Source organism: Coregonus clupeaformis, chromosome 27 (genome assembly GCF_020615455.1).
Source record: "Coregonus clupeaformis isolate EN_2021a chromosome 27, ASM2061545v1, whole genome shotgun sequence".
NCBI classification, from domain to species: Eukaryota; Metazoa; Chordata; class Actinopteri; order Salmoniformes; family Salmonidae; genus Coregonus; species Coregonus clupeaformis.
Window position 1 is genome coordinate 34557758 of NC_059218.1, and position 25629 is coordinate 34583386.

At 44.0% G+C, this 25629-nt stretch overlaps 1 protein-coding gene across 3 annotated transcripts in view; it reads left to right on the forward strand.

The window, feature by feature from the left end:
• Positions 1 to 17336: 17336 nt before the first annotated feature.
• The window catches only part of LOC121541880 (leucine-rich repeat and calponin homology domain-containing protein 2), a 77715-nt gene continuing 69422 nt past the window's right edge, over positions 17337 to 25629 (forward strand). For all 3 annotated transcript variants that reach the window (XM_041851238.2, XM_041851239.2, XM_041851240.2), the window contains exon 1: positions 17337 to 17577. In XM_041851238.2, coding sequence (XP_041707172.2) covers positions 17343 to 17577 — 235 coding nt within the window. In that variant the 5' untranslated portion in view covers positions 17337 to 17342. The remainder of the gene's footprint in view (positions 17578 to 25629) is intronic.

The following is a 25629-nucleotide window of genomic DNA, read 5'->3' on the forward strand; positions in this document are numbered from 1 at the left end:
TCAAGCCAATGCCTCCACACCTTTAGGGCCTGTACCACGGCTAACAGCTCCCTGTCCCCTACGTCATAATTCCGCTCCGCCGGACTGAGCTTCTTAGAATAAAAGGCACAGGGGCGGAGTTTAGGTGGTGTGCCAGACCGTTGTGAGAGAACGGCCCCAATACCAGCCTCGGACGCGTCTACCTCTACCTGGAAAGGTAAAGCGGGATCCGGATGCGCCAACACCGGCGCTGAGGTAAACAGGTCATTCAGTCTCCCAAAAGCCCTGTCCGCCTCAGCTGACCACTGCAAGCGCACCGGACCCCCCTTCAACAGAGACGTAATGGGAGCTGCCACCTGTCCAAAACCCCGGATAAACCTCCGGTAATAATTCGCAAAGCCCAAGAACTGTTGCACCTCTTTCACAGTGGTTGGGGTTTGCCAATTACGCACAGCTGACACCCGGTCAACCTCCATCTTCACCCCTGACGCAGACAACTGATAACCCAAAAAGGAGACCGACTTCTGAAAGAACAGACATTTCTCTGCCTTGACATATAGGTCATGCTCCAACAGCCTCCTCAACACTCGGCGCACCAGGGCTACATGCTCAGCTCGGGTAGAACTGTACACCAGAATATCGTCTATGTACACGACTACTCCCTGCCCCTGCATGTCCCGGAAAATCTCATCTACAAAGGATTGGAAGACTGAGGGAGCATTCATTAACCCATATGGCATGACGAGATACTCGTAATGACCGGAGGTCGTGCTAAATGCTGTCTTCCATTCATCGCCCTCTCTAATGCGCACCAAGTTATATGCGCTCCTAAGATCCAATTTTGTGAAGAACTGAGCACCGTGTAATGACTCCGTCATAGTCGCAATCAGAGGAAGTGGATAGCTGTACTTCACTGTAATCTGATTGAGACCGCGGTAATCAATACACGGGCGCAGACCTCCATCTTTTTTCTTCACAAAAAAGAAGCTTGAGGAAGCGGGTGAAGTGGAGGCCCGTATGTATCCCTGTCTCAGAGCCTCGGCGATGTAAGTTTCCATTGCCTTCCTCTCCTCTTGGGACAAGGGATACACATGGCTCGCTGAGAGGGCTGCTCCTGACTGGAGATCTATCGCACAATCCCCCTGTCTATGAGGCGGCAGCTGCGCCGCCCTAGTCTTACTGAACACCAGTCTCAAATCCTCATACTCAGGGGGAATCTGCAGTGCTGGCATTAGATTCGGACTTTCCACCGAGGTCGCCCCTATGGAAACACCCAGACACAGCCCCACACACTGAGCAGACCACCCTGTAAGAGCTTTCTCTCGCCACGAAATAGTAGGGTCATGGGTAATTAACCAGGGAAGCCCCAGCACCACCGGATACGCAGGAGAGTCAATCAGATAGAGCTGAATCGTCTCCTCATGACCCCCCTGCGTCACCATCTTAAGAGGCGCTGTGACCTCCCTAATCAACCCAGATCCTAACGGACGGCTATCTAGGGCATGTACAGGGAAAGGCTTATCAACGGGAATGAGGGGAATCCCTAACTTTACACAGAACTGGCGATCTACAAAATTCCCAGCTGCGCCTGAATCTACCAGCGCCTTATGCTGGGAACGAGGTGCAACCTGTGGAAAACAAACAGGCAAGGTTAGGTGAACGACAGAAAGCTCTGGGTAAGTAGGGCACCTACTCACCTGGGAAGACTCCCCAATGCCTGGCCTGACCTCACCTCCACCAGGGGACCTTCCCCAACACCTGGCCGCGGTGTGCCCTCCACGGGACGTCCACGGGTAGCGAGCAGGGTGTCCAGCCGAATGGCCATGTCGACCAGTTGGTCAAACGACAACGTGGTATCCCTGCACGCCAACTCTCTCTGGACGTCCTCCCGGAGGCTGCAGCGGAAGTGGTCTATGAGGGCCCGCTCATTCCACCCTGCATCTGCTGCTAGAGTCCGGAACTCCAACGCAAAAGCCTGTGCGCTCCTCATCCCCTGTCGGAGGTAGAACAGACGCTCCCCCGCCGCCTTCCCCTCCGGTGGATGGTCAAACACGGCACGGAAGCGGCGGGAGAACTCCGCATATGTAACAGTAGCGGCGTCTATTCTCCTCCATTCGGCGTTGGCCCACTCCAACGCCTTGCCGGTGAGACAGGAGATGAGGGCGGAGACGCTCTCGTGTCCCGAGGGAGCCGGGTGTATGGTGGCGAGGTAGAGCTCCACTAGCAGCAAGAACCGGCAGCGGAGCCGTCGTACGCCCTCGGGAGGGAGAGCCGAATCCCGCTGGGTTCCGGAAGGGGGACAGGAGGACTGACCGATGGGGATGGTCCGGTAGGTGGGGGCGTGGGTACCCCGCTGGTCTCCCATCGGTGGAGAGTGTTCATCACCTGATCCAGGGCGTGACCGATCTGGTTGATCCTGTCCTCCTGCCCACGAAGACGGTCCTCCATAATATCCGTTGGCGCGGCTGCTCCTGCTGATTCCATAGTGGGATGTGTGATTCTGTCAGAGTGCTGCGTGTGGATGTGGTGCAGGGAATCAAGCGCAGGAACAAGGGTGTTCTTCAACAGACTTTAGTAACTCCAAAACAGGAATGAGTCGCCAACCCAACCGGGCGGCACGAACAAATTACGCACAACACACAGTGCGAAAAAACAAGAAAAAGCGCACGCAGTGCGAACTCTCGAAATACAAACAAACGAGAGAGGAAACTCCTCGAAGGCAACAGCTGACAATAATAATCACACATAACACCTGACCCAACACACGATAACTAAATAGGAAACAAAATCAAACACTAACAAGGGACAGGTGTACAACCAGACAAAACCAAACAAACATGAAACATCGAACGGTGGTAGCTAGTACTCCGGGGACGACGACCGCCGAAGCCTGCCCGAACAAGGAGAAGGAGCAGCCTCGGCCGAAACCGTGACAGGTGGTCGCCTGGGGCAGAGGGGCCGTGAGAGAATTTTACTGTCTTGATTGATTGATGGATATTTGGAAAGAAAGCTGCCAGACAGGTTTTTCGCTCTCACACTCTCACATAAATGTTGGTTTATTGCTAAAGTTACTCAATAAGAGAAATTGTTATTTGTCATAATCCTATTCTTTTTTTTTTCGAGACTTAATTAGTCTCGAAGGGGGGAAATATGTAGTGTCTAAACAGTTTATGCTTTTGCTGACGTTTGCAAATGGTGTGTTAGAGGAAGTTGACTCAGCTTGCGGAAGCATCTGGAAAGCATTACTATAGGGGCCCCCTAAAACAGAGGAAGTCTGTTATGTGGTGTCCTGGGATTGGTTTATGGGAAAACCACCCATATCATGTTACAGATTATAAATACCATGGTTGGAACAAAGGACGAGGAGGAACAACATATTAGAGATTGGGTCAGTTGTTCTCCAGATGTCTGCAGGAGTCTGTAAATTGACGCTGAAATCTTTGATGTAATAAACTATTATAATCAAGGACAGTGTCAGCGGATTTCTTGTCATCACAGCATAATTAGCATCGTTATTTCGATACCACAGCGTACAAATCGTCTGTCCTTGGTTGCAACACTCATTACCAAGTTCCAAACTGCCTCTGGAAGCAACGTCAGCACAATAACTGTTCGTCGGAAGCTTCATGAAATTGGTTTCCATGGCCGAGCAGCCGCACACAAGCCTAACATTTACATTTACATCATTTAGCAGACGCTCTTATCCAGAGCGCAATGGCAAGTGTCGGCTGGAGTGGTGTAAAGCTTGCCGCCATTGGACTCTCGAGCAGTGGAAACACGTTCTCTGGAGTGATGAATCACGATTCACCATCTGGCAGTCCGACGGATGAATCTGGGGTTGGCGGATGCCAGGAGAACACTACCTGCCCCAATGCATAGTGCCAACTGTAAAGTTTGGTGGAGGAGGAATAATGGTCTGGGACTGTTTTTCATGGTTCGGGTTAGGCCCCTTAGTTCCAGTGAAGGGAAATCTTAACGCTACAGAAAACAATGACATTGTAGACGATTCTGTGCTTCCAACTTTGTGGCAACAGTTTGGGGAAGGCCCTTTCCTGTTTCAGCATGACAATGCCCCCGTGCACAAAGCGAGGTCCATACAGAAATGGTTTGTCCAGATCGGTGTGGAAGAACTTGACTGGCCTGCACAGAGCCCTGACCTCAGTCAACCCCATCGAACACCTTTGGGATGAATGGGAACGCCGACTGCGAACCAGGCCTAATCACCCAACATCAGTGCCCGACCTCACTAATGCTCTTGTGGCTGAATGGAATCAAGTCCCCACTGCAATGTTCCAACATCTAGTGGAAAGCCTTCCCAGAAGAGTGGAGGCTTTTATAGCAGCAAAGGGGGAACCAACTCCATTTTAATGCCCATGATTTTGGAATGAGATGTTCAGCCATGTAGTGTATATTCATTATTTATCAAAAGAAGGTAGCGGTCGTGGTTCTAAATGTTCTAAATACAAGTAATGGCATATCACCTGATTTATAGTGGCCTTGCAGTTAAATCTGAGAGGGATGCCTTTGGCCTGGAGGGACGTCCCACCCCCTGCCCCTGATGGACTGGATCAGTCCAACACTGTGGCCTGCTTAACCTTGGTCCTGAGAGTCATCAGGTGAAGACACAGGACAGATAAGGATTCGTGTTTGTAGACTATCTGAATCCATATTAATTACAAGTAAACCTTTGTTTTGTACAGAACCCACAAAGGCCTTTCAGTAAAGCAGGGTTGCAGTTTGTACTACTGTATGTGCAACTCACGTGGGTTCTAGTTTGGTTTTGGAGTTGGGAAGTGACACCGTCAAGCTAGAACCACCAGAGGACACCTTTCTCCAGCTATATGAGAGCAGATGACGATGAGCAATACTACCAATATAAAATGGTTTATTTGTCACAAGCAACCACAGCAACGTTATCTCACCTTCTAACCTTTTGGTACTTATACGTTTTTCCATTTGCTCCTGGAAACGGAGAAGGAACTGGAAAACTGAACATGTAAGCGTTTCTTTTTCTATAATTCTGTGTATTCATAAAGATGAATTAGTAGGTATTAGACACTGTACTAAGAGCATTTATTGTAAACCATAACAAAACAGTATTCATTGAACAGTACCCAGTAATATGCCTTCTTTTCCTCGTGCTGTAAATTACATCTGTTTGCATGGCTCTATTACTGTAAGTGCAGTGATACATTAGTTCCTCTGAATAGCATAGCATGGCCTACTATATGTTGTGTGTAAGTGTTAAAAATAGAAAAATAGAAAAATACTCCTCTGTTTAGGACGAATGGCCTCGCACCCCTCGCGTCTCTTTTTGGGCTGGAATGGTGGGTTCTTCTGCCCTCTGAATTGGGATGGGGGGCTAATACAGTGACACGAGAAACAGACCCATAAAGAATGACTGTACAAATAATGAAAAATACTAAAAATATCCCTTGCGTAATCTCGAAGAGTAAAAGTACTTGGAATTGTGAACAAATGTAAACAATATATTTCATACATAAACATACAGTGGGGAGAACAAGTATTTGATACACTGCCTATTTTGCAGGTTTTCCTACTCACAAAGCATGTAGAGGTCTGTAATTTTTATCATAGGTACCCTTCAACTGTGAGAGACGGAATCTAAAACAAAAATCCAGAAAATCACATTGTATGATTTTTAAGTAATTAATTTGCATTTTATTGCATGACATAAGTATTTGATCACCTACCAACAAGTAAGAATTCCGGCTCTCACAGACCTGTTAGTTTTTCTTTAAGAAGCCCTCCTGTTCTCCACTCATTACCTGTATTAACTGCACCTGTTTGAACTCGTTACCTGTATAAAAGACACCTGTCCACACACTCAATCAAGCAGACTCCAACCTCTCCACAATGGCCAAGACCAGAGAGCTGTGTAAGGACATCAGGGATAAAATTGTAGACCTGCACAAGGCTGGGATGGGCTACAGGACAATAGGCAAGCAGCTTGGTGAGAAGGCAACAACTGTTGCCGCAATTATTAGAAAATGGAAGAAGTTCAAGATGACGATCAATCACCCTCGGTCTGGGGCTCCATGCAAGATCTCACCTCGTGGGGCATCAATGATCATGAGGAAGGTGAGGATCAGCCCAGAACTACACGGCAGGACCTGGTCAATGACCTGAAGAGAGCTGGGACCACAGTCTCAAAGAAAACCATTAGTAACACACTACGCCGTCATGGATTAAAATCCTGCAGCGCACGCAAGGTCCCCCTGCTCAAGCCAGCGCATGTCCAGGCCCGTCTGAAGTTTGCCAATGACCATCTGGATGATCCAGAGGAGGAATGGGAGAAGGTCATGTGGTCTGATGAGACAAAAATAGAGCTTTTTGGCCTAAACTCCACTCGCCGTGTTTGGAGGAAGAAGAAAGATGAGTACAACCCCAAGAACACCATCCCAACCGTGAAGCATGGAGGTGGAAACATCATTATTTGGGGATGCTTTTCTGCAAAGGGGACAGGATGACTGCACCGTATTGAGGGGAGGATGGATGGGGCCATGTATCGCGAGATCTTGGCCAACAACCTCCTTCCCTCAGTAAGAGCATTGAAGATAGGTCATGGCTGGGTCTTCCAGCATGACAACGACCCGAAACACGCAGCCAGGCCAACTAAGGAGTGGCTCAGTAAGAAGCATCTCAAGGTCCTGGAGTGGCCTAGCCAGTCTCCAGACCTGAACCCAATAGAAAATCTTTGGAGGGAGCTGAAAGCCCGTATTGCCCAGCGACAGCCCCAAAACCTGAAGGAACTGGAGAAGGTCTGTATGGAGGAGTGGGCCAAAATCCCTGCTGCAGTGTGTGCAAACCTGGTCAAGACCTACAGGAAACGTATGATCTCTGTAATTGCAAACAAAGGTTTCTGTACCAAATATTAAGTTCTGCTTTTCTGATGTATCAAATACTTATGTCATGCAATAAAATGCAAGTTAATTACTTAAAAATCATACAATGTGATTTTCTGGATTTTTGTTTTAGATTCCGCCTCTCACTGTTGAAGTGTACCTATGATAAAAAATTACAGACCTCTACATGCTTTGTAAGTAGGAAAACCTGAAAAATTGGCACTGTATCAAATACTTGTTCTCCCGACTGTATCTATCAAAATCATATGTCTTAAGTAAATTGAAAATATTATTTGACATATTGGAAGAACAGTGGTCTAGGCCAACATTAATTTACAGCAGGTTCCCACAGCTCCCTGAAGCTCATTTGGGTACTATTTTGAATGTTTCTTAAAGATGCACTCTGAAGCTTTTGTACAATTTCAGCCAGCAGTTTTGAAAGTGGTGCTCACGAGCAAAAAGTGGTCCCCGTTTTTTGTGTACTATGTCATCAAATTGTGTACTACGTCATCCATTTCGTATGATATGTTACGTCCTGCAAATATATATATGCCCAAATTAACTGTTTTCATGCTTTGAACTCATTCTTTTTTATATATACATAAAGTATTCACACCCCTTGACTTTTTCCACATTTTGTTCTGTGACAGCCTGAATTTAAAATGGATTAAATTGAGATTTTGTGTCACTGGCCTATACACAATACCCCATAATGTCAAAGTGGAATTATGTTTTTAGACATTTAAAATTTTTACATTAAAAATGAAAAGCTGAAATGTCTTCAGTCAATAAGTATTAAACCCTTTTGTTATGGCAAGCCTAAATAAGTTCTGGAGTAAAAATGTGCTTAACAAGTCACATAACAAGTTGCATGGACTCACTCTGTAAAATAATTGTGCTTAACATGATTTTTGAATGACTACCCCATCTCTGTACCCCACACATACAATTACAGCGAGGGAAAAAAGTATTTGATCCCCTGTTGATTTGATCCCCAAAGACATGATCAGTCTATAATTTTAATGGTAGGTTTATTTGAACAGTGAGAGACAGAATAACAAAAAAAAATCCAGAAAAACGCATGTCAAAAATTGTATAAATTGATTTGCATTTTAATGAGGGAAATAAGTATTTGACCCCTCTGCAAAACATGACTTAGTACTTGGTGGCAAAACCCTTGTTGGCAATCACAGAGGTCAGACGTTTCTTGTAGTTGGCCACCAGGTTTACACACATCTCAGGAGGGATTTTGTCCCACTCCTCTTTGCAGATCTTCTCCAAGTCATTAAGGTTTCGAGGCTGACGTTTGGCAACTCGAACCTTCAGCTCCATCCACAGATTTTCTATGGGATTAAGGTCTGGAGACTGCCTAGGCCACTCCAGGACCTTAATGTGCTTCTTCTTTAGCCACTCCTTTGTTGCCTTGGCCATGTGTTTTGGGTCATTGTCATGCTGGAATACCCATCCACGACCCATTTTCAATGCCCTGGCTGAGGAAAGGAGGTTCTCACCCAAGATTTTACGGTACATGGCCCCGTCCATCGTCCCTTTGATGCGGTGAAGTTGTCCTGTCCCCTTAGCAGAAAAACACCCCCAAAGCATAATGTTTCCACCTCCATGTTTGACGGTGGGGATGGTGTTCTTGGGGTCATAGGCAGCATTCCTCCACCTCCAAACACGGCGAGTTGAGTTGATGCCAAAGAGCTCCATTTTGGTCTCATCAGACCACAACACTTTCACCCAGTTCTCCTCTGAATCATTCAGATGTTCATTGGCAAACTTCAGAAGGGCCTGTATATGTACTTTCTTGAGCAGGGGGACCTTGCGGGTGCTGCAGGATTTCAGTCCTTCACGGCGTAGTGTGTTACCAATTGTTTTCTTGGTGACTATGGTCCCAGCTGCCTTGAGATCATTGACAAGATCCTCTGGTGTAGTTCTGGGCTGATTCCTCACCGTTCTCATGATCATTGCAACTCCACGAGGTGAGATCTTGCATGAAGCCCCAGGCCAAGGGAGATTGACAGTTATTTTGTGTTTCTTCCATTTGGGAATAATCGCACCAACTGTTGTCACCTTCTCACCAAGCTGCTTGGCGATGGTCTTGTAGCCCATTCCAGCCTTGTGTAGGTCTACAATCTTGTCCCTGACATCCTTGGAGAGCTCTTTGGTCTTGGCCATGGTGGAGAGTTTGGAATCTGATTGATTGATTGCTTCTGTGGACAGGTGTCTTTTATACAGGTAACAAACTGAGATTAGGAGCATTCCCTTTAAGAGTGTGCTCCTAATCTCAGCTCGTTACCTGTATAAAAGACACCTGGGAGCCAGAAATCTTTCTGATTGAGAGGGGGTCAAATACTTATTTCCCTCATTAAAATGCAAATCAATTTATAAACTTTTTGATTTTTTTGTTGTTATTCTGTCTCTCACTGTTCAAATAAACGTACCATTAAAATGATAGACTGATCATTTCTTTGTCAGTGGGCAAATGTACAAAATCAGCAGGGGATTAAATACTTTTTTCCCTCACTGTATCTATAAGGTCCCTCAGTAGAGCAGTGAATTTCAAACATAGATTCAACCACAAAGACCAGGGAGGTTTTCCAATGCCTCGCAAAGATGGATAAAAAAAAAAAGCAGACATTGAATATCCTTTTTGAACACGGTGAAGTTATTAATCTGAGGATGGATCAACAACATTGTAGTTACTCCACAATACTAACCTAAATGACAGAGTGAAAGGAGGAAGATGGTACAGAATACAAAATATTCCTAAACATACATCCTGTTTGCAATAAGGCACTAAAGTAAAACTGCTAAAAATGTAGCAAAGAAATTAACACAACACATCTCTGAATACCACACTTAATATTTTCAAACATGGTGGTGGCTGCATCATGTTATGGGTATGCTTGTCATCGGCAAGGACTAGGGAGTTGTTTAGGATAAAAATAAACAGAATAGAGCTAAGCACAGGCAAAATCCTAGAGGAAAACCTGGTTCAGTCTGCTTTACAACAGACACTGGGAGGCAAATTCAGCAGGACAATAACCTAAGGAGTGTGCAAAGCTGTCATCAAGGCAAAGGGTGGCTATTTGAAGAATCTCAAATACAAAATATATTTTGATTTGTTTAACACTTTTTTGGTTACTACATTATTCCATATGTGTTATTTCATAGTTTTGATGTCTTCACTATTATTCTACAATGTAAAAAATAGTAAAATAAAGAAAAACCCTTGAATGAGTAGCTGTGTCCAAACTGTTGACTGGTACTGTATATATTGCAATTCGTATGATTCAGTATGTTACGAATTTGTTGTGCTTAAATTCCTGGAGTGCATCTTTAATATATATCACTGGCCTATACACAATACCAAATAATGTCAAATGTGCAAATCCTATGTTTACACAAATGTAATGATATGTATAGTAACCCTAAGTGTAAAATAGTAAATAATGGCTATTTCTCAGAAAGTTTTAAACTGTCAAGAGGAGTGAAACAAGGTTGTCCACTATCGGCATATCCATTTATTATAGCCATCGAGATGTTAGCTATTAAAATCAGATCCAACAATAATATCAAAGGATTAGAAATCCAGGGCTTAAAAACAAAGGTGTCATTGTACGCTGATGATTCATGTTTTCTTTTAAATCCACAACTTGAATCCCTCCACAGCCTCATAGAGGATCTAGATACATTTTTCTAACCCCTCTGGATTACAACCAAATTATGATAAATGTACTACATTACGTATTGGATCACTAAAAAAAAAAAAATTGTACATTACCATGTAGTTTACCAATAAAATGGTCTGATGGTGATGTGGATATACTTGGAATACATATCCCAAATGAAATAAATGATCTCACTCCAATACATTTTAATGGAAAGTTAGCAAAAATAGATAAGATTTTGCTACCATGGAAAGGTAAATACCTGTCAATTTGTGGAAAAATCACCTTGATTAACTCTTTAATATTATCCCAGTTTACCTATTTGCTTATGGTCTTGCCTACACCTAGCGAACTGTTTTTTTAATTATATGAGAAAAAAAATATTCCATTTTATTTGGAACGGCAAGCCAGACAAAATTGAACGGACCTAATTATATAATGAATATGAATTCGGAGGACAGAAATTATTAAATATTAAAGCACTAGACCTATCACTAAAAGCTTCAGTCATACAAAAGTTATACTTAAATCCGAACTGGTTCTCTAGCAAATTAGTAAGATTGTCTCACCCAATGTTCAAGAATGGCCTTTTTCCCTTTATTCAGATTACAACCTCACACTTCAGTTATTTGAAAAGGAAATAATCTCCCAAATATCACTATTTCTAAAAAAGCCATAGAAAGTTGGTTGCAATTTCAATTTAATCCTCTAGAAACGACAGAACAAATAATGCAACAAATATTGTGATTGAACTGAAATATACAAATTTATCAAAAAAATGTTTTTGGGACAAAATGTTTAAAAAAGGTATAATCTTCGTAAATGATATCATCGGTAGGACTGGTGGAGTTATGTCGCACATGCAGCTAACAAAAACATATGGAAATGTCTGCTCTACCCAAAATTACAACCAAATAATTGCAGCATTACCGCAAAAATGGAAGAGGAAAGTGGAAGGGGGAAAATGTAAGGAACTTGTCTGTCGGCCTTGCATTAAAGAACATAATTGGTTAAAGAAAACTGTGATAAATAACAAAGTATACCAGTTTCATTTAAGGACCAAAGGATTGACAGCCGTCCCATATAGATTGCAAAATAGTTGGGAAGAGATTGTTGACGTACCGATCCCATGGCATAGTGTTTATGAACTCATACGCAAAACGACGCCGGATTCAAAACTTAGAATTTTTCAATTTAAATTATTATATAAAATTCTTTCTACCAATAGAATGTTATTTATATGGGGGATACAATCTTCCCAGCTCTGCAGATTTTGCTGCGAAGAGACAGAATCATTAGATCATTTTTTTTGGTACTGTCCAATTGTGGCTTGTTTTTGGACACAGGTCCAGGAATGGCTGAAGGATTGCAATATTTACCTGGAGCTAACCCTGCAGATAGGGTTACTGGGTGATCTGAAAAGTCATAGTCAATCGATCAATAATATAATAATTATTTTAGCAAAAATGTTTATTTTCAATTTACAATCTGTAGAAACAATGAGAATAGAAAGGTTCAGAACTTTTGTAAAACATCACAGTACAGTTGAAAAATATATGGCAAATAGAAATCCAATATGAATGGTGTTAAGAGATACAGTGTGGAGAACAAGTATTTGATACACTGCCGATTTTGCAGGTTTTCCTACTTACAAAGCATGTAGAGGTCTGTAATTTTTTATCATAGGTACACTTCAACTGTGAGAGACGGAATCTAAAACACAAATCCAGAAAATCACATTGTATGATTTTTAAGTAATTAATTTGCATTTTATTGCATGACATAAGTATTTGATACATCAGAAAAGCAGAACTTAATATTTGGTACAGAAACCTTTGTTTGCAATTACAGAGATCATATGTTTCCTGTAGGTCTTGACCAGGTTTGCACACACTGCAGCAGGGATTTTGGCCCACTCCTCCATACAGACCTTCTCCAGATCCTTCAGGTTTCGGGGCTGTCGCTGGGCAATACGGACTTTCAGCTCCCTCCAAAGATTTTCTATTGGGTTCAGGTCTGGAGACTGGCTAGGCCACTCCAGGACCTTGAGATGCTTCTTACGGAGCCACTCCTTAGTTGCCCTGGCTGTGTGTTTCGGGTCGTTGTCATGCTGGAAGACCCAGCCACGACCCAACTTCAATGTTCTTACTGAGGGAAGGAGGTTGTTGGCCAAGATCTCGCGATACATGGCCCCATCCATCCTCCCCTCAATACGGTGCAGTCGTCCTGTCTTCTTTGCAGAAAAGCATCCCCAAAGAATGATGTTTCCACCTCCATGCTTCACGGTTGGGATGGTGTTCTTGGGGTTGTACTCATCCTTCTTCTTCCTCCAAACACGGCGAGTGGAGTTTAGACCAAAAAGCTCTATTTTTGTCTCATCAGACCACATGACCTTCTCCCATTCCTCCTCTGGATCATCCAGATGGTCATTGGCAAACTTCAGACGGGCCTGGACATGCGCTGGCTTGAGCAGGGGGACCTTGCGTGCGCTGCAGGATTTTAATCCATGACGCCGTAGTGTGTTACTAATGGTTTTCTTTGAGACTGTGGTCCCAGCTCTCTTCAGGTCATTGACCAGGTCCTGCCGTGTAGTTCTAGGCTGATCCCTCACCTTCCTCATGATCATTGATGCCCCACGAGGTGAGATCTTGCATGGAGCCCCAGACCGAGGGTGATTGATCGTCATCTTGAACTTCTTCCATTTTCTAATAATTGCGGCAACAGTTGTTGCCTTCTCACCAAGCTGCTTGCCTATTGTCCTGTAGCCCATCCCAGCCTTGTGCAGGTCTACAATTTTATCCCTGATGTCCTTACACAGCTCTCTGGTCTTGGCCATTGTGGAGAGGTTGGAGTCTGCTTGATTGAGTGTGTGGACAGGTGTCTTTTATACAGGTAACGAGTTCAAACAGGTGCAGTTAATACAGGTAATGAGTGGAGAACAGGAGGGCTTCTTAAAGAAAAACTAACAGGTCTGTGAGAGCCGGAATTCTTACTGGTTGGTAGGTGATCAAATACTTATGTCATGCAATAAAATGCAAATTAATTACTTAAAAATCATACAATGTGATTTTCTGGTTTTTGTTTTAGATTCCGTCTCTCACAGTTGAAGTGTACCTATGATAACAATTATAGACCTCTACATGCTTTTTAAGTAGGAAAACCTGCAAAATCAGCAGTGTATCAAATACTTGTTCTCCCCACTGTAGATGGGTGGTGTTGAATGGAGTTGAAGGATGGGACTAATAACAACTAACAACAACTAATAACAACAAGATAACTAATAATGTAAGCATACTGTGTCCATAATAAGTATATAGGTTATAGGTTGAGAACTTTTGTGAAAGAGCACAGTTAGAAAGATATGGCATATAGAAGCAAACCGGATGGACATCATGAAAATGATCGGAGAGGTTGAGGGTAGAGGAAGTTCAGGAGTAAAAACAAACAAAATAGAATTATTGTAAAATTGACTGTGTCCATAAAATGTATATAGTATGTATAAGCTGGAAGTAGAGGCCTAAGCATTGTTGTTCACTAGTTTCCTCCAATTAGGGAAGGGGTGGTGGGGTTGGAAAGTAATAAAGGGAAAAAAAATAAAATAAGAAAAAATAAGAAAATGTAATGATATGCACATCATGCATTTACTTTACACATATTGTAACACCATGCACTCAGAGAGAAAGGAACCCATACACGTCAGAGTTTAAGAGAATCGCATGCATTATGAAAGTGCTGTGATAATGCATTAAGCAAAGCATGCTGTGTCTGACGTCCTTAAAGCAACTGGGGGACCTCTGTATGGTTGATAAAACGCACCTCTGAACAACTGTTTGCATTTTCCAAACTGCACTCCTTCCTTAGGGTAAAAAAAAACGATGACGTTTTGTTACATCTGACCAATAACTTGGACTAAACGGTATGTGCACTTACTACAATGTATCATATTCACATATTTGAAAAGTACAATTGTAATCAGTAATTTGCTGTGCACATACAGTGCATTCGGAAAGTTCAGACCCCTTCACTTTTTCCACATTATTTTACTTTAAAGCCTTATTCTAAAAAGGATTAAATGAAATGTTTTCCTCATCAATCTATACACAATACCCAAAGCAGAAACAGGTTTTTAGAAATGTTTCTCTCCCGTCTCCTCGTCTCCATGGAGGTAGGGGTTTAGGAGGGGCAGCCTCCAGATGGAGCCCCCACGGAACATCCGGAAGTCTGCCGTCCGCCACTCACTGGGGGGCTCACCCTGGGGATGGAGGGAGAGGGACACGGATGAGGCGCAGTAGAGGTGTAGTGGGTACTGTTCTTTATTTTACTCTTTATAATCTATCCTGATGCCTAGTCACTTTAACCTGCCTTCATGTACATATCTACCTCAAATATCTCGTACCCCTGCATATTGATCTTGTACTGGTACTCCCTGTACAGTGCATTCGGAAAGTATTCAAACCCCTTGACTTTTTCCACATTTTGCTACGTTACAGCCTTATTCTAAAATGGATTAAATTAATTGTTTTCCTCATCAATCTACACACAATACCCCATAATGACAAAGCAAAAACAGGTTTTTAGAAATGTTTGCAAATGTATTACAAATAAAAAACAGAAATACCTTTTACATAAATATTCACTCCCTTTGCAATGAGACTCGAAATTGAGTTCAGATGCATCCTGTTTCCATCGATAATCCTTGAGATGTTTCTACAACTTGATTGGAGTCCACCTGTGGTAAAGTCAATTGATTGGACATGATTTGGAAAGGCACACACCTGTCTATATAAGGTCCCACAGTTGACAGTGCATGTCAGAGCAAAAACCAAGCCATGAGGCAGAAGGAATTGTCTGTAGAGCTCAGAGACAGGATTGTGTCGAGGCACAGATCTGGGGAAAGGTACCAAAAAAATTCTGCAGCATTGAAGGTCCCCAAGAACACAATGGCTTCCATCATTCTTAAATGGAATAAGTTTGGAACCACCAAGACTCTTCCTAGAGCTGGCCGCACAGCCAAACTAAGCAATCGGGGGAGAAGGGCCTTGGTCAGGGAGGTGAATAAGAACCCAATGGTCACTCTGACAGAGCTCCAGAGTTCCTCTGTGGAGATGGGAGAACCTTACAGAAAGACAACCATCTCTGCAGCACTCCACCAATCAGGCCTTTATGGTAGAGTGGCCAGACAGAAGCCACTCCTCAGTAAAAGGCACATGACAGCCCGCTTGGAGTTTGCCAAAAGGCACCTAAAGGACTCTCAGACCATGAGAAACAAGATTCTCTGGTCTGATGAAACCAAGATTGAACTCTTTGGCCTGAATGCCAAGCGTCACATCTGGAGGAAACCAGGCACCGCTCATCACCTGGCCAATACCATCCTTACGGTGAAGCATTGTGGTGGCAGCATCATGCTGTAGGGATGTTTTTCAGCGGCAGGGACTGGGAGTCTAGTCAGGATCGATGCAAAGATGAACGGAGCAAAATACAGAGAGATCCTTGATGAAAATCTGCTCCAGAGCGCTCAGGACCTTAGACTGGGGTGAAGGTTCACCTTCCAACAGGACAACGACCCTAAGCACACAGCCAAGACAACGCTGGAGTGGCTTTGAGACAAGTCTCTGAATGTCCTTGAGTGTCCCAGCCAGAGCCCGGATTTGTAGGTCTGTAGGGTCCTAAAAACAGAGCCATAGTATAATACTAAATCAGCTCCTTTCTCCAAGAGTGTGATAGGTGACATGGTAATGAGAATGGCATCATATGGAAAGATTTGCAAGAGATGACCAATACAGTAGCTTGTCTGAAAGGACATTTCAGCTGTTGTATTGCCCTGTCTAGTTTCTTGAGTTGTTGGCAGCCTTCTTCATCTTGCGCTCTTTTTTTGTTCAGTTTGATGATGTCCTCTGGGAACAGGAAAGTAAAGCTGTGTTTTGGATGAGGGTAGAAACAGTCACTGACAATTGAAGCATGCCCTCCAAGCTGAAATTACTCACTTTCCCTTGTCATTTGAGAACCTGAATCCATGATGTGTAAGGGGAGCTAATGGGATCCAAAATTACAGTGGCATTATGTCTGCACTGTTCAATACAATATGACAATAATGGATGAGCTCCCCTGTGATCTTAGCAGGATGGGGTTTTAATAGCAGGCCTATATAAACACCACAGATGAAAGTGATATATTACATAAAGACTAAAGGAGAATAAGAAATCAGTTTACTGAGGTCTGTTGATGTATGTAGCCTGTGATGTAGGTCCATATCAGACCAAGATGCTTACTTATGAGTCAAATGAAAACAATTGTATTGTTCAATAAGACTTAGCTAGTGCAACAATAAAGACACAAACTTAACTCTTCTTTAACTTATTTTTTGGGCTGAGGCCTCCCTGGAGATAGCATATGAACACACCATTAGCTTTAAAACAGCAACATTTTCTCTCAGCCTCATGGCAAAATGTGTAGAAATTGCAGGAAGTGAGCTGTTTTCCCATCTGTAATCACATCTGTGCCATTACCTGTCTATAAACTGAGTTATAACAAGACCCTGTACAGACCTGTATGAAATGTTTAAAAATGTAGGACCTGGGGTTCTACATTTTAAACATTTCATATAGGTCTGTAACTGACTTTATACACAGGTAATGGCACATATGTGATTATACTTCTCTCAGATAAGAAAAGGCGTGCACCTCTCTATACCACACGTCGTCGTCGTCGTCCCCCTGCGCCCACGCCCTCTCAGATGCACTTCCCCTAACGTCCCTGGAGTGTGTGCCTTTTGCGCATGGGCGTAGAAACCGCCTCTGTTATTATTGTAATTCCTCTTGTGAAAATGGCGTCGAGTCAGGGAGGTGTGGGAGCTGTAACGGCTCTTCCAAACCATCACTTATCCAACGGACCTCACTGGAACCCGGTGATCAACCAGCATCAGCACCATCTCCACACGACCCGGAGCTTAGACCGCGCTCTGGAGGATTCCGTGTGCTCAGGAACGTTGAATCTTAGCGGGAGGAAGCTGAGAGACTACCCTGGACTGAGCTATGATCTTACTGATACAACACAGGCAGGTGGGTTTCCGAAATGCTGCGTGCTCTTGAGACCTTGCTGGCCTCAGCTGGTTCAACAAATAGGCGTGCGATGGAACAAAGTATCCAAAATTGATACAATTGAGCGTGGTGCGCACTTCATTTCCTTATTACTATGGTCCATTTGTATGTTTTCACCAACTGCTCTGTTTTATTTACAGTGCAATAGACACACAGTTTTGCATTGTCTTTCTTACCATATTGTCTTCGTAGAAAAGCTGAGCTCAATGTGTAAAAATGTGCGGTAGTATTCACGTCCTCTAGAATTGTGCTGGCAGTGCCGCGGCAACGGCTCGTCTCCATCGCCTGCTCCTCTATCGCTCTCCTGTTGAGACCACATTCATGAATGAAATGATAAGCGCAACTCAGTCAGGGCGATAGAGCTGCTTTACATTAACCTACATTTAGATGGTGAGTAGCCCGACTAGGTGAAGCAAATTATCAGCGAATGGGGAGATGAATAGTAAAACCTTACCCAATGAATATGGAATGTCATTTTTGGAGCATGTTCACTGAGAGGCTATTTTGTCTCCGGCAGCCCAAGACAAAAGATGCACCGTCTCCATAGCCTCTAGAATGGGTGTATGGACGCATTTCCCTCTTATACGAGATAGATTTGGATTGAACATACCCATTCGTTTAATTTCTTTTGGATATAATTCTAGTAACCTAATTTAAGTAAATAAATATGAAATTAGTAAGTATATTTTTTTCTCTCAAGGGGCCAAATATCATGTAGGCTATTCATGTGGTTGAACACATAGCAGGCCTAGGCTATACATGATCCATAGCCTACATGTTTATTTAATCCATATTTTTGGGTGGCAGAATGAAGCATTCATTTGTCATATGAAATGATGCGGCTGGTTTCCCACACTGTAGTGTATATAATAGCCAACTGTACATCATGCATTTGGTGCCTGATTGTGGGGCCTCTGCAGCCAGGTGGTGGAATCATTGATGGTGGTGTTGAGGCAGATAACAGATCCACATACTGTGCTTCAAGTTTGGTCCAGGGCTCTACACACTGACCTTTTTTACAGGGAGCACGTGTGCGCCTAAATAAAAAAATGTAGGTGCACACAAAGAAATGTAGGAGCACAATGAAAAATATTTGCGGTAACAAGCCGTTTTCTTTGTAGTAATGGTGCAAGCATGACGGTCATGAACATGCCCTCAGTGTATTCTCCATGGTGCTCAGGGGCTGCGGTACAGTAAAGTAATCATTACAACAATTATCATCTGGGTGATTTTTTTATTCTTCTCTAAATTACAATTCCAGGTTGCACAGCAAAATATATTTAGGCGCATATACGAGTAAAATGGTCACACTGTAGAGCCCTGGCTTGGTCTTGGCTGTACTTTTTTTCCCCCTGGAGACTAAAGTGGGGTTAATATGTCAAGGCTACTATGAATGTCTGTGTCAGTAATGTAATGTCATGACCACAATTCTAAAGGGCCATTAATCATGTGTGTGTATGTGAAGTACTGTCTGTTTAGGTTGCAGCCATTTCCCATCAAGGCCTCATTGGTGGAGTTAGTGCCTCATGTGGAGTTATTGCCCATGTGGAGTTATTGCCCATGTGGAGTTAGTGCCTCATGTGGAGTTAGTGCCTCATGTGGAGTTAGTGCCTCATGTGGAGTTAGTGCCTCATGTGGAGTTAGTGCCTCATGTGGAGTTAGTGCCCCATGTGGACTGATTGCCCATGTGGAGTTAGTGCCTCATGTGGAGTTAGTGCCTCATGTGGAGTTAGTGCCTCATGTGGAGTTAGTGCCTCATGTGGAGTTAGTGCCCCATGTGGAGTTAGTGCCCCATGTGGAGTTAGTGCCTCGTGGAGTTAGTACCTCATGTGGAGTTAGTGCCTCATGTGGACTGATTGCCCATGTGGAGTTAGTGCCTTGTGGAGTTATTGCCCATGTGGAGTTAGTGCCTCATGTGGAGTTAGTGCCTCGTGGAGTTAGTGGCCCATGTGGAGTTATTGCCTCATGTGGAGTTATTGCCTCATGTGGAGTTATTGCCTCATGTGGAGTTAGTGGCCCATGTGGAGTTATTGCCCATGTGGAGTTAGTGGCCCATGTGCAGTTAGTGGCCCATGTGGAGTTATTGCCTCATGTGGAGTTATTGCCCATGTGGAGTTAGTGGCCCATGTGCAGTTAGTGCCTCATGTGGAGTTAGTGGCCCATGTGCAGTTAGTGGCCCATGTGGAGTTAGTGGCCCATGTGAGGGTTAGTGCCTCGTGGAGTTAGTGCCCCATGTGGAGTTAGTGCCCCATGTGGAGTTAATGCCCCATGTGGAGTTAGTAACTCATGTGGAGTTAGTGCCTCGTGGAGTTAGTGCCTCATGTGGAGTTAGTGCCTCATGTGGAGTTAGTGCCTCATGTGGAGTTAGTGGCCCATGTGGAGTTAGTGGCCCATGTGAGGGTTAGTGCCTCGTGGAGTTAGTGCCCCATGTGGAGTTAGTGCCCCATGTGGAGTTAGTAACTCATGTGGAGTTAGTGCCTCGTGGAGTTAGTGCCTCATGTGGAGTTAGTGCCTCATGTGGAGTTAGTGCCTCATGTGAAGTTATTGCCCATGTGAATTTAGTGCTCAACGTGCCAAAACAAAACTGGCTGTTGTTTCTGGGTCAACCCTGTCAGCTCCTGAATTAACACACACACACACACACACACACACCGTTTCCAAACAAGTCCCTGGTTTCAGAGGGAACTGAGATTCTTCCTTTTGCAGACCCAGAGTCTAACTCATGAGGAAGTGTCTGTCACAGGGTATATGAGTTGATTTGTGTTTCTGTGTATTTATATTTGTGGTGTGGGTGTCTGTAATTATGCCATTGCATGGTCTTGGTGGGCAGCGTGTATTGCCTTCGACTCAAACTTAATTATTCCGCTGCGCTATCGTTCACTACATACTTCAGTCTGAGACTGATCACTGAAGTCATTTGGGGTGACGTCAAAATGAGGGGTGTTGTACAAAACAAAGTCATCAGCGATTTGGATAATCTCTAACCAATCAGAGTATCAAAACCAATTATTAATTTTCTAAATGCCTCTTTACCCATGTGTGTTCTGGCTCTGGCCCAACCCATCGGTTTCTGGGACCAATCAGACGGTCTAGAATGGATTTCCATTCTAGAAATCATCGGGGAGGTACTCCGATCCAGACTCATTGGGGAGAAGAAACTAATGTCCGTGGGCGTGGCGTAGCTTTTGGCCGGAGCAAGGAGTTTGGGTAGCCAGGCAAGGCAATGTAGGCTACTCAGGTGGGCAACTATTTCGCAAATTCAAACACTGAGAAGTTCACACAGGCCAGTGTGCCTGATGTCTGGGTAAATGGAAAACACCAGCCTAGACAGCAGCCTCTGGCTCAGATTGCAGATAGATACTAGCCTGTGATGTTAGGGCAATGATTAAACCAGGTTGCATAAAGGTCTTAGTTAACAATGCATATTGAGTAATAAAGTTAATTGGGATTTATTGCGTACCTTTGTAGGTAAGGATTTGGGTCCTAAATGCAAGAGTCCCCTCTACTTAGATAGGAGAGACATACAGTAGGCGTACCGGACTGCATCAGAGATGTTGATTTATTCAAGCGTACTTTGAAGTGCTGTGGCTGAATTATACATGGAATGTTCCCTCAGTCTGACTAACGAGCTACTTGATGTCTATTTTTGGAATGAGATGCATTTGTTAGCTACTACATACAAACATACTTACTTCAGTTTATCAGTTCCTCAAGTGATCGGACTGACTTGACTCTTGTGACATGACGGCATTGTGCTTTGGTTTCAGCACTTAATGATAGCAGTGTTATGTGAAATACTGTATAACAGAGCAATGTGTGAAAAAATGCATGATACCGACCTAGTCTTGAGAAGCTGCGAAGACGACAGGAAGTCTGTGTGCGCTTTCTGGCGTGGCTGGGTGTGTGTGTATTGGTGAGAGAGCAGGCTTGTTGTGTGATTAATCAGGTGGGATGTGATGTTCTCATCATTGGCACTATCGAAGGCAACACCTGCCGATGAAAATATACTTGACAAGTTATTTCAATGTGGGGGTAGGGAGGACCTGTGAACGACCAGATAGTTGCGGTCCATGTTGAGATTGAATGCATGCAGTGTTGATAGTAATTTAGAGTGATGTTGCAGAAATGATATAAGGCCAGAAGACAGTTGGCTAAATGCACTGCTATGGGTCTATCTATGGGCATGGTGTGTTTGATCAGTGCTACTACATTAACCTTTTTCTCGCCTCTGTTTCTATAAAAGGAAATATATGCTGCAGACCAGTGCAGTTAAATAATAATAATAATAATAATAATAATAATAATATGCCATTTAGCAGATGCTTTTATCCAAAGCGACTTACAGTCATGTGCGCATACATTTTTACCTATGGGTGGTCCCGGGGATCGAACCCACTACCCTGGCGTTACAAATGCCATGCTCTACCAATTGAGCTACAGAGGACCACCAAATAAGTGGAGGACAAGCGGTCCCTTTCAGATGGATAAAGAAGGCTGTTTTATTTTATAGCAGGTGCATTTTCATTCACACATGATTGGAACACATTATAGTGTAGAATGTGAGGAAAAGTGAACAGTGAAGAAAATGATTTTGTAGGAAGAGAATATGCTCAGAATTTTTTATAACTTATTTTTGACATTTTCACAAGGGATTCCTCTTGATGATGACTTTGTCATCTTTGAGAAAAAAAACACCAGAAAGAAATGGAAGGTATATCTTTTTTTAAGCTGGCATCATCAAATCCTCAACCAAAATTCAACTGGCAGATAGAGATAGTCCTGTTCAAAGAACACTGGTGAGATGAAAGGAGAAATGTATCAGTCGCATGAATAATGTGTTCTAAATTATTTCCAAGTACACGATTGCTAGTTCAGAAAAAGAAACAGGTCTATTTTAGTTTTAGGAAGAAAGTATCAGTAGTTACTTGGAAAAACACCTGACAGATCATCTAAAGAAAAGGTTTTAATGATGATGACTTATCGTTGATATTGTAAGCTAGTAGCGAATTCTTGTACAGCACAGGAGGTTGGTGGCACCTTAATTGGGGAGGATGGGCTCGTGGTAATGGCTGGAGCGGAATCAGTGAAATGGTATAAAATACATCACACACATGGTTTCCATATGTTTGATGCCATTCGCTCCGTTCCAAATCAAATCAAATCAAATTTTATTGGCCACATGCGCCGAATACAACAGGTGCAGACATTACAGTGAAATGCTTACTTAAAGCCCTTAACCAACAGTGCATTTATTTTTAATAAAAAAGTAAAATAAAACAACAAAAAAAAAGTGTTGAGGAAAAAAAGAGCAGAAGTAAAATGAAATAACAGTAGGGAGGCTATATATACAGGGGGGTACCGGTGCAGAGTCAATGTGCGGGGGCACCGGCTAGTTGAGGTAGTTGAAGTAATATGTACATGTGGGTAGAGTTAAAGTGACTATGCATAAATAATTAACAGAGTAGCAGCAGCGTAAAAAGATGGGGTGTGGGTTGGGGGTGGGGGGGCAGTGCGAATAGTCCGGGTAGCCATGATTAGCTGTTCAGGAGTCTTATGGCTTGGGGGTAGAAGCTGTTGAGAAGTCTTTTGGACCTAGACTTGGCACTCCGGTACCGCTTGCCGTGCGGTAGCAGAGAGAACAGTCTATGACTAGGGTGGCTGGAGTCTTTGAAAATTTTGAGGGCCTTCCTCTGACACCGCCTGGTATAGAAGTCCTGGATGGCAGGAAGCTTGGCCCCAGTGATGTACTGGGCCGTACGCACTACCCTCTGTAGTGCCTTGTGGTCGGAGGCCAAGCAGTTGCCATACCAGGCGGTGATGCAACCAGTCAGGATGCCCTCGATGGTGCAGCTGTAGAAGTTTTTGAGGATCTGAGGACCCATGCCAAATCTTTTCAGTCTCCTGAGGGGGAATAGGCTTTGTCATGCCCTCTTTACGACTGTCTTGGTGAGTTTGGACCATGATAGTTTGTTGGTGATGTGGACACCAAGGAACTTGAAGCTCTCAACCTGTTCCACTACAGCCCGTTGATGAGAATGGGGGCGTGCTCAGTCCTCTTTTTTTTCCTGTAGTCCACAATCATCTCCTTTGTCTTGGTCACGTTGAGGGAGAGGTTGTTATCCTGGCACCACATGGCCAGGTCTCTGACCTCCTCCCTATAGGCTGTCTCATCGTTGTCGGTGATCAGGCCTACCACTGTTGTGTCGTCGGCAAACTTAATGATGGTGTTGGAGTCGTGCCTGGCCATACAGTCATGGGTGAACAGGGAGTACAGGAGGGGACTGAGCACACACCCCTGAGGGGCCCACGTGTTGAGGATCAGTGTGGCAGATGTGTTGTCACCTACCCTTACCACCTGGGGGCGGCCCGTCAGGAAGTCCAGGATCCAGTTGCAGAGGGAGGTGTTTAGTCCCAGGATCCCTAGCTTAGTGATGAGCTTTGAGGGCACTATGGTGTTGAATGCTGAGCTGTAGTCAATGAATAGCATTCTCACGTAGGTGTTCCTCTTGTCCAGGTGGGAAAGGGCAGTGTGGAGTGCAATAGAGATTGTATCATCTGTGGATCTGTTGGGGCGGTATGCATATTGGAGTGGGTCTAGGGTTTCTGCGATAATGGTGTTGATGTGAGCCATGACCAGCCTTTCAAAGCACTTCATAGCTACAGACGTCAGTGCTACGGGTCGGTAGTCATTTAGGCAGGTTATCTTAGTGTCCTTGGGCACGGGGACTATGGTGGTCTGCTTGAAACATGTTGGTATTACAGACTCAGTCAGGGGCATGTTGAAAATGTCAGTGAAGACACTTGCCAGTTGGTCAGCACATGCTCGGAGTACACGTCCTGGTAATCCGTCTGGCCCTGCGGCCTTACTCACATCGGCTACGGAGAACGTGATCACATAGTCATCCGGAACAGCTGGTGCTCTCATGCATGCTTCAGTGATGCTTGCCTCGAAGCGAGCATAGAAGTGGTTTAGCTCGTCAGGAAGTCTTGTGTCACTGAGCAGCTCGCGGCTGTGCTTCCCTTTGTAGTCTGTAATAGTTTTCAAGCCCTGCCACATCCGACGAGCGTCAGAGCCGGTGTAGTATGATTCAATCTTAGTCCTGTATTGACTCTTTGCCTGTTTGATGGTTCGTCGGAGGGCATAGTGGGATTTCTTATAAGCGTCCGGGGTTAGAGTCCCGCTCCTGAAAGCGGCAGCTCTACCCATTAGCTCAGTGCGGATGTTTCCTGTAATCCATGGCTTCTGGTTGGGGTATGTACGTATGCGGTCACTGTGGGGACGACATCATCGATGCACTTATTGATGAAGCCAGTGACTGATGTGGTGTACTCCTCAATGCTATCTGAAGAATCCCGAACATGTTCCAGTCTGTGCTAGCAAAACAGTCCTGTAGCTTAGCATCTGCGTCATCTGACCACTTTTTTATTAACCGAGTCACTGGTGCTTCCTGCTTTAGTTTTTGCTTTTAAGCAGGAATCAGGAGGATAGAGTTATGGTCAGATTTGCCAAATGGAGGGCGAGGGAGAGCTTTGTATGCGTCTCTGTGTGTGGAGTAAAGGTGGTCTAGAGTTTTTTTTTCCTCTGGTTGCACATTTAACATGCTGGTAGAAATTAGGTAGAACGGATTTAAGTTTCCCTGCATTAAAGTCCCCGGCCACTAGGAGCGATGCCTCTGGATGAGCGTTTTCCTGTTGATTTATGGCCTTATACAGCTCATTCAGTGCAATCTTAATGCCAGCATTGGTTTGTGGTGGTAAATAGACAGCTATGAAAAATATAGATGAAAACTCTTTTGGTAAATAGTGTGGTCTATAGCTTATCATAAGATACTCTACCTTAGGCGAGCAAAACCTCAAGACTTCCTTAGTATTAGATTTTGTGCACCAGCTGTTGTTTACAAATATACACAGACCGCCACCCATTGTCTTACCGGAGTCAGCCGTTCTATCCTGCCGATGTAGCGTATAGCCCGCTAGCTGTATGTTGTCCATGTCATCGTTCAGCCACGACTC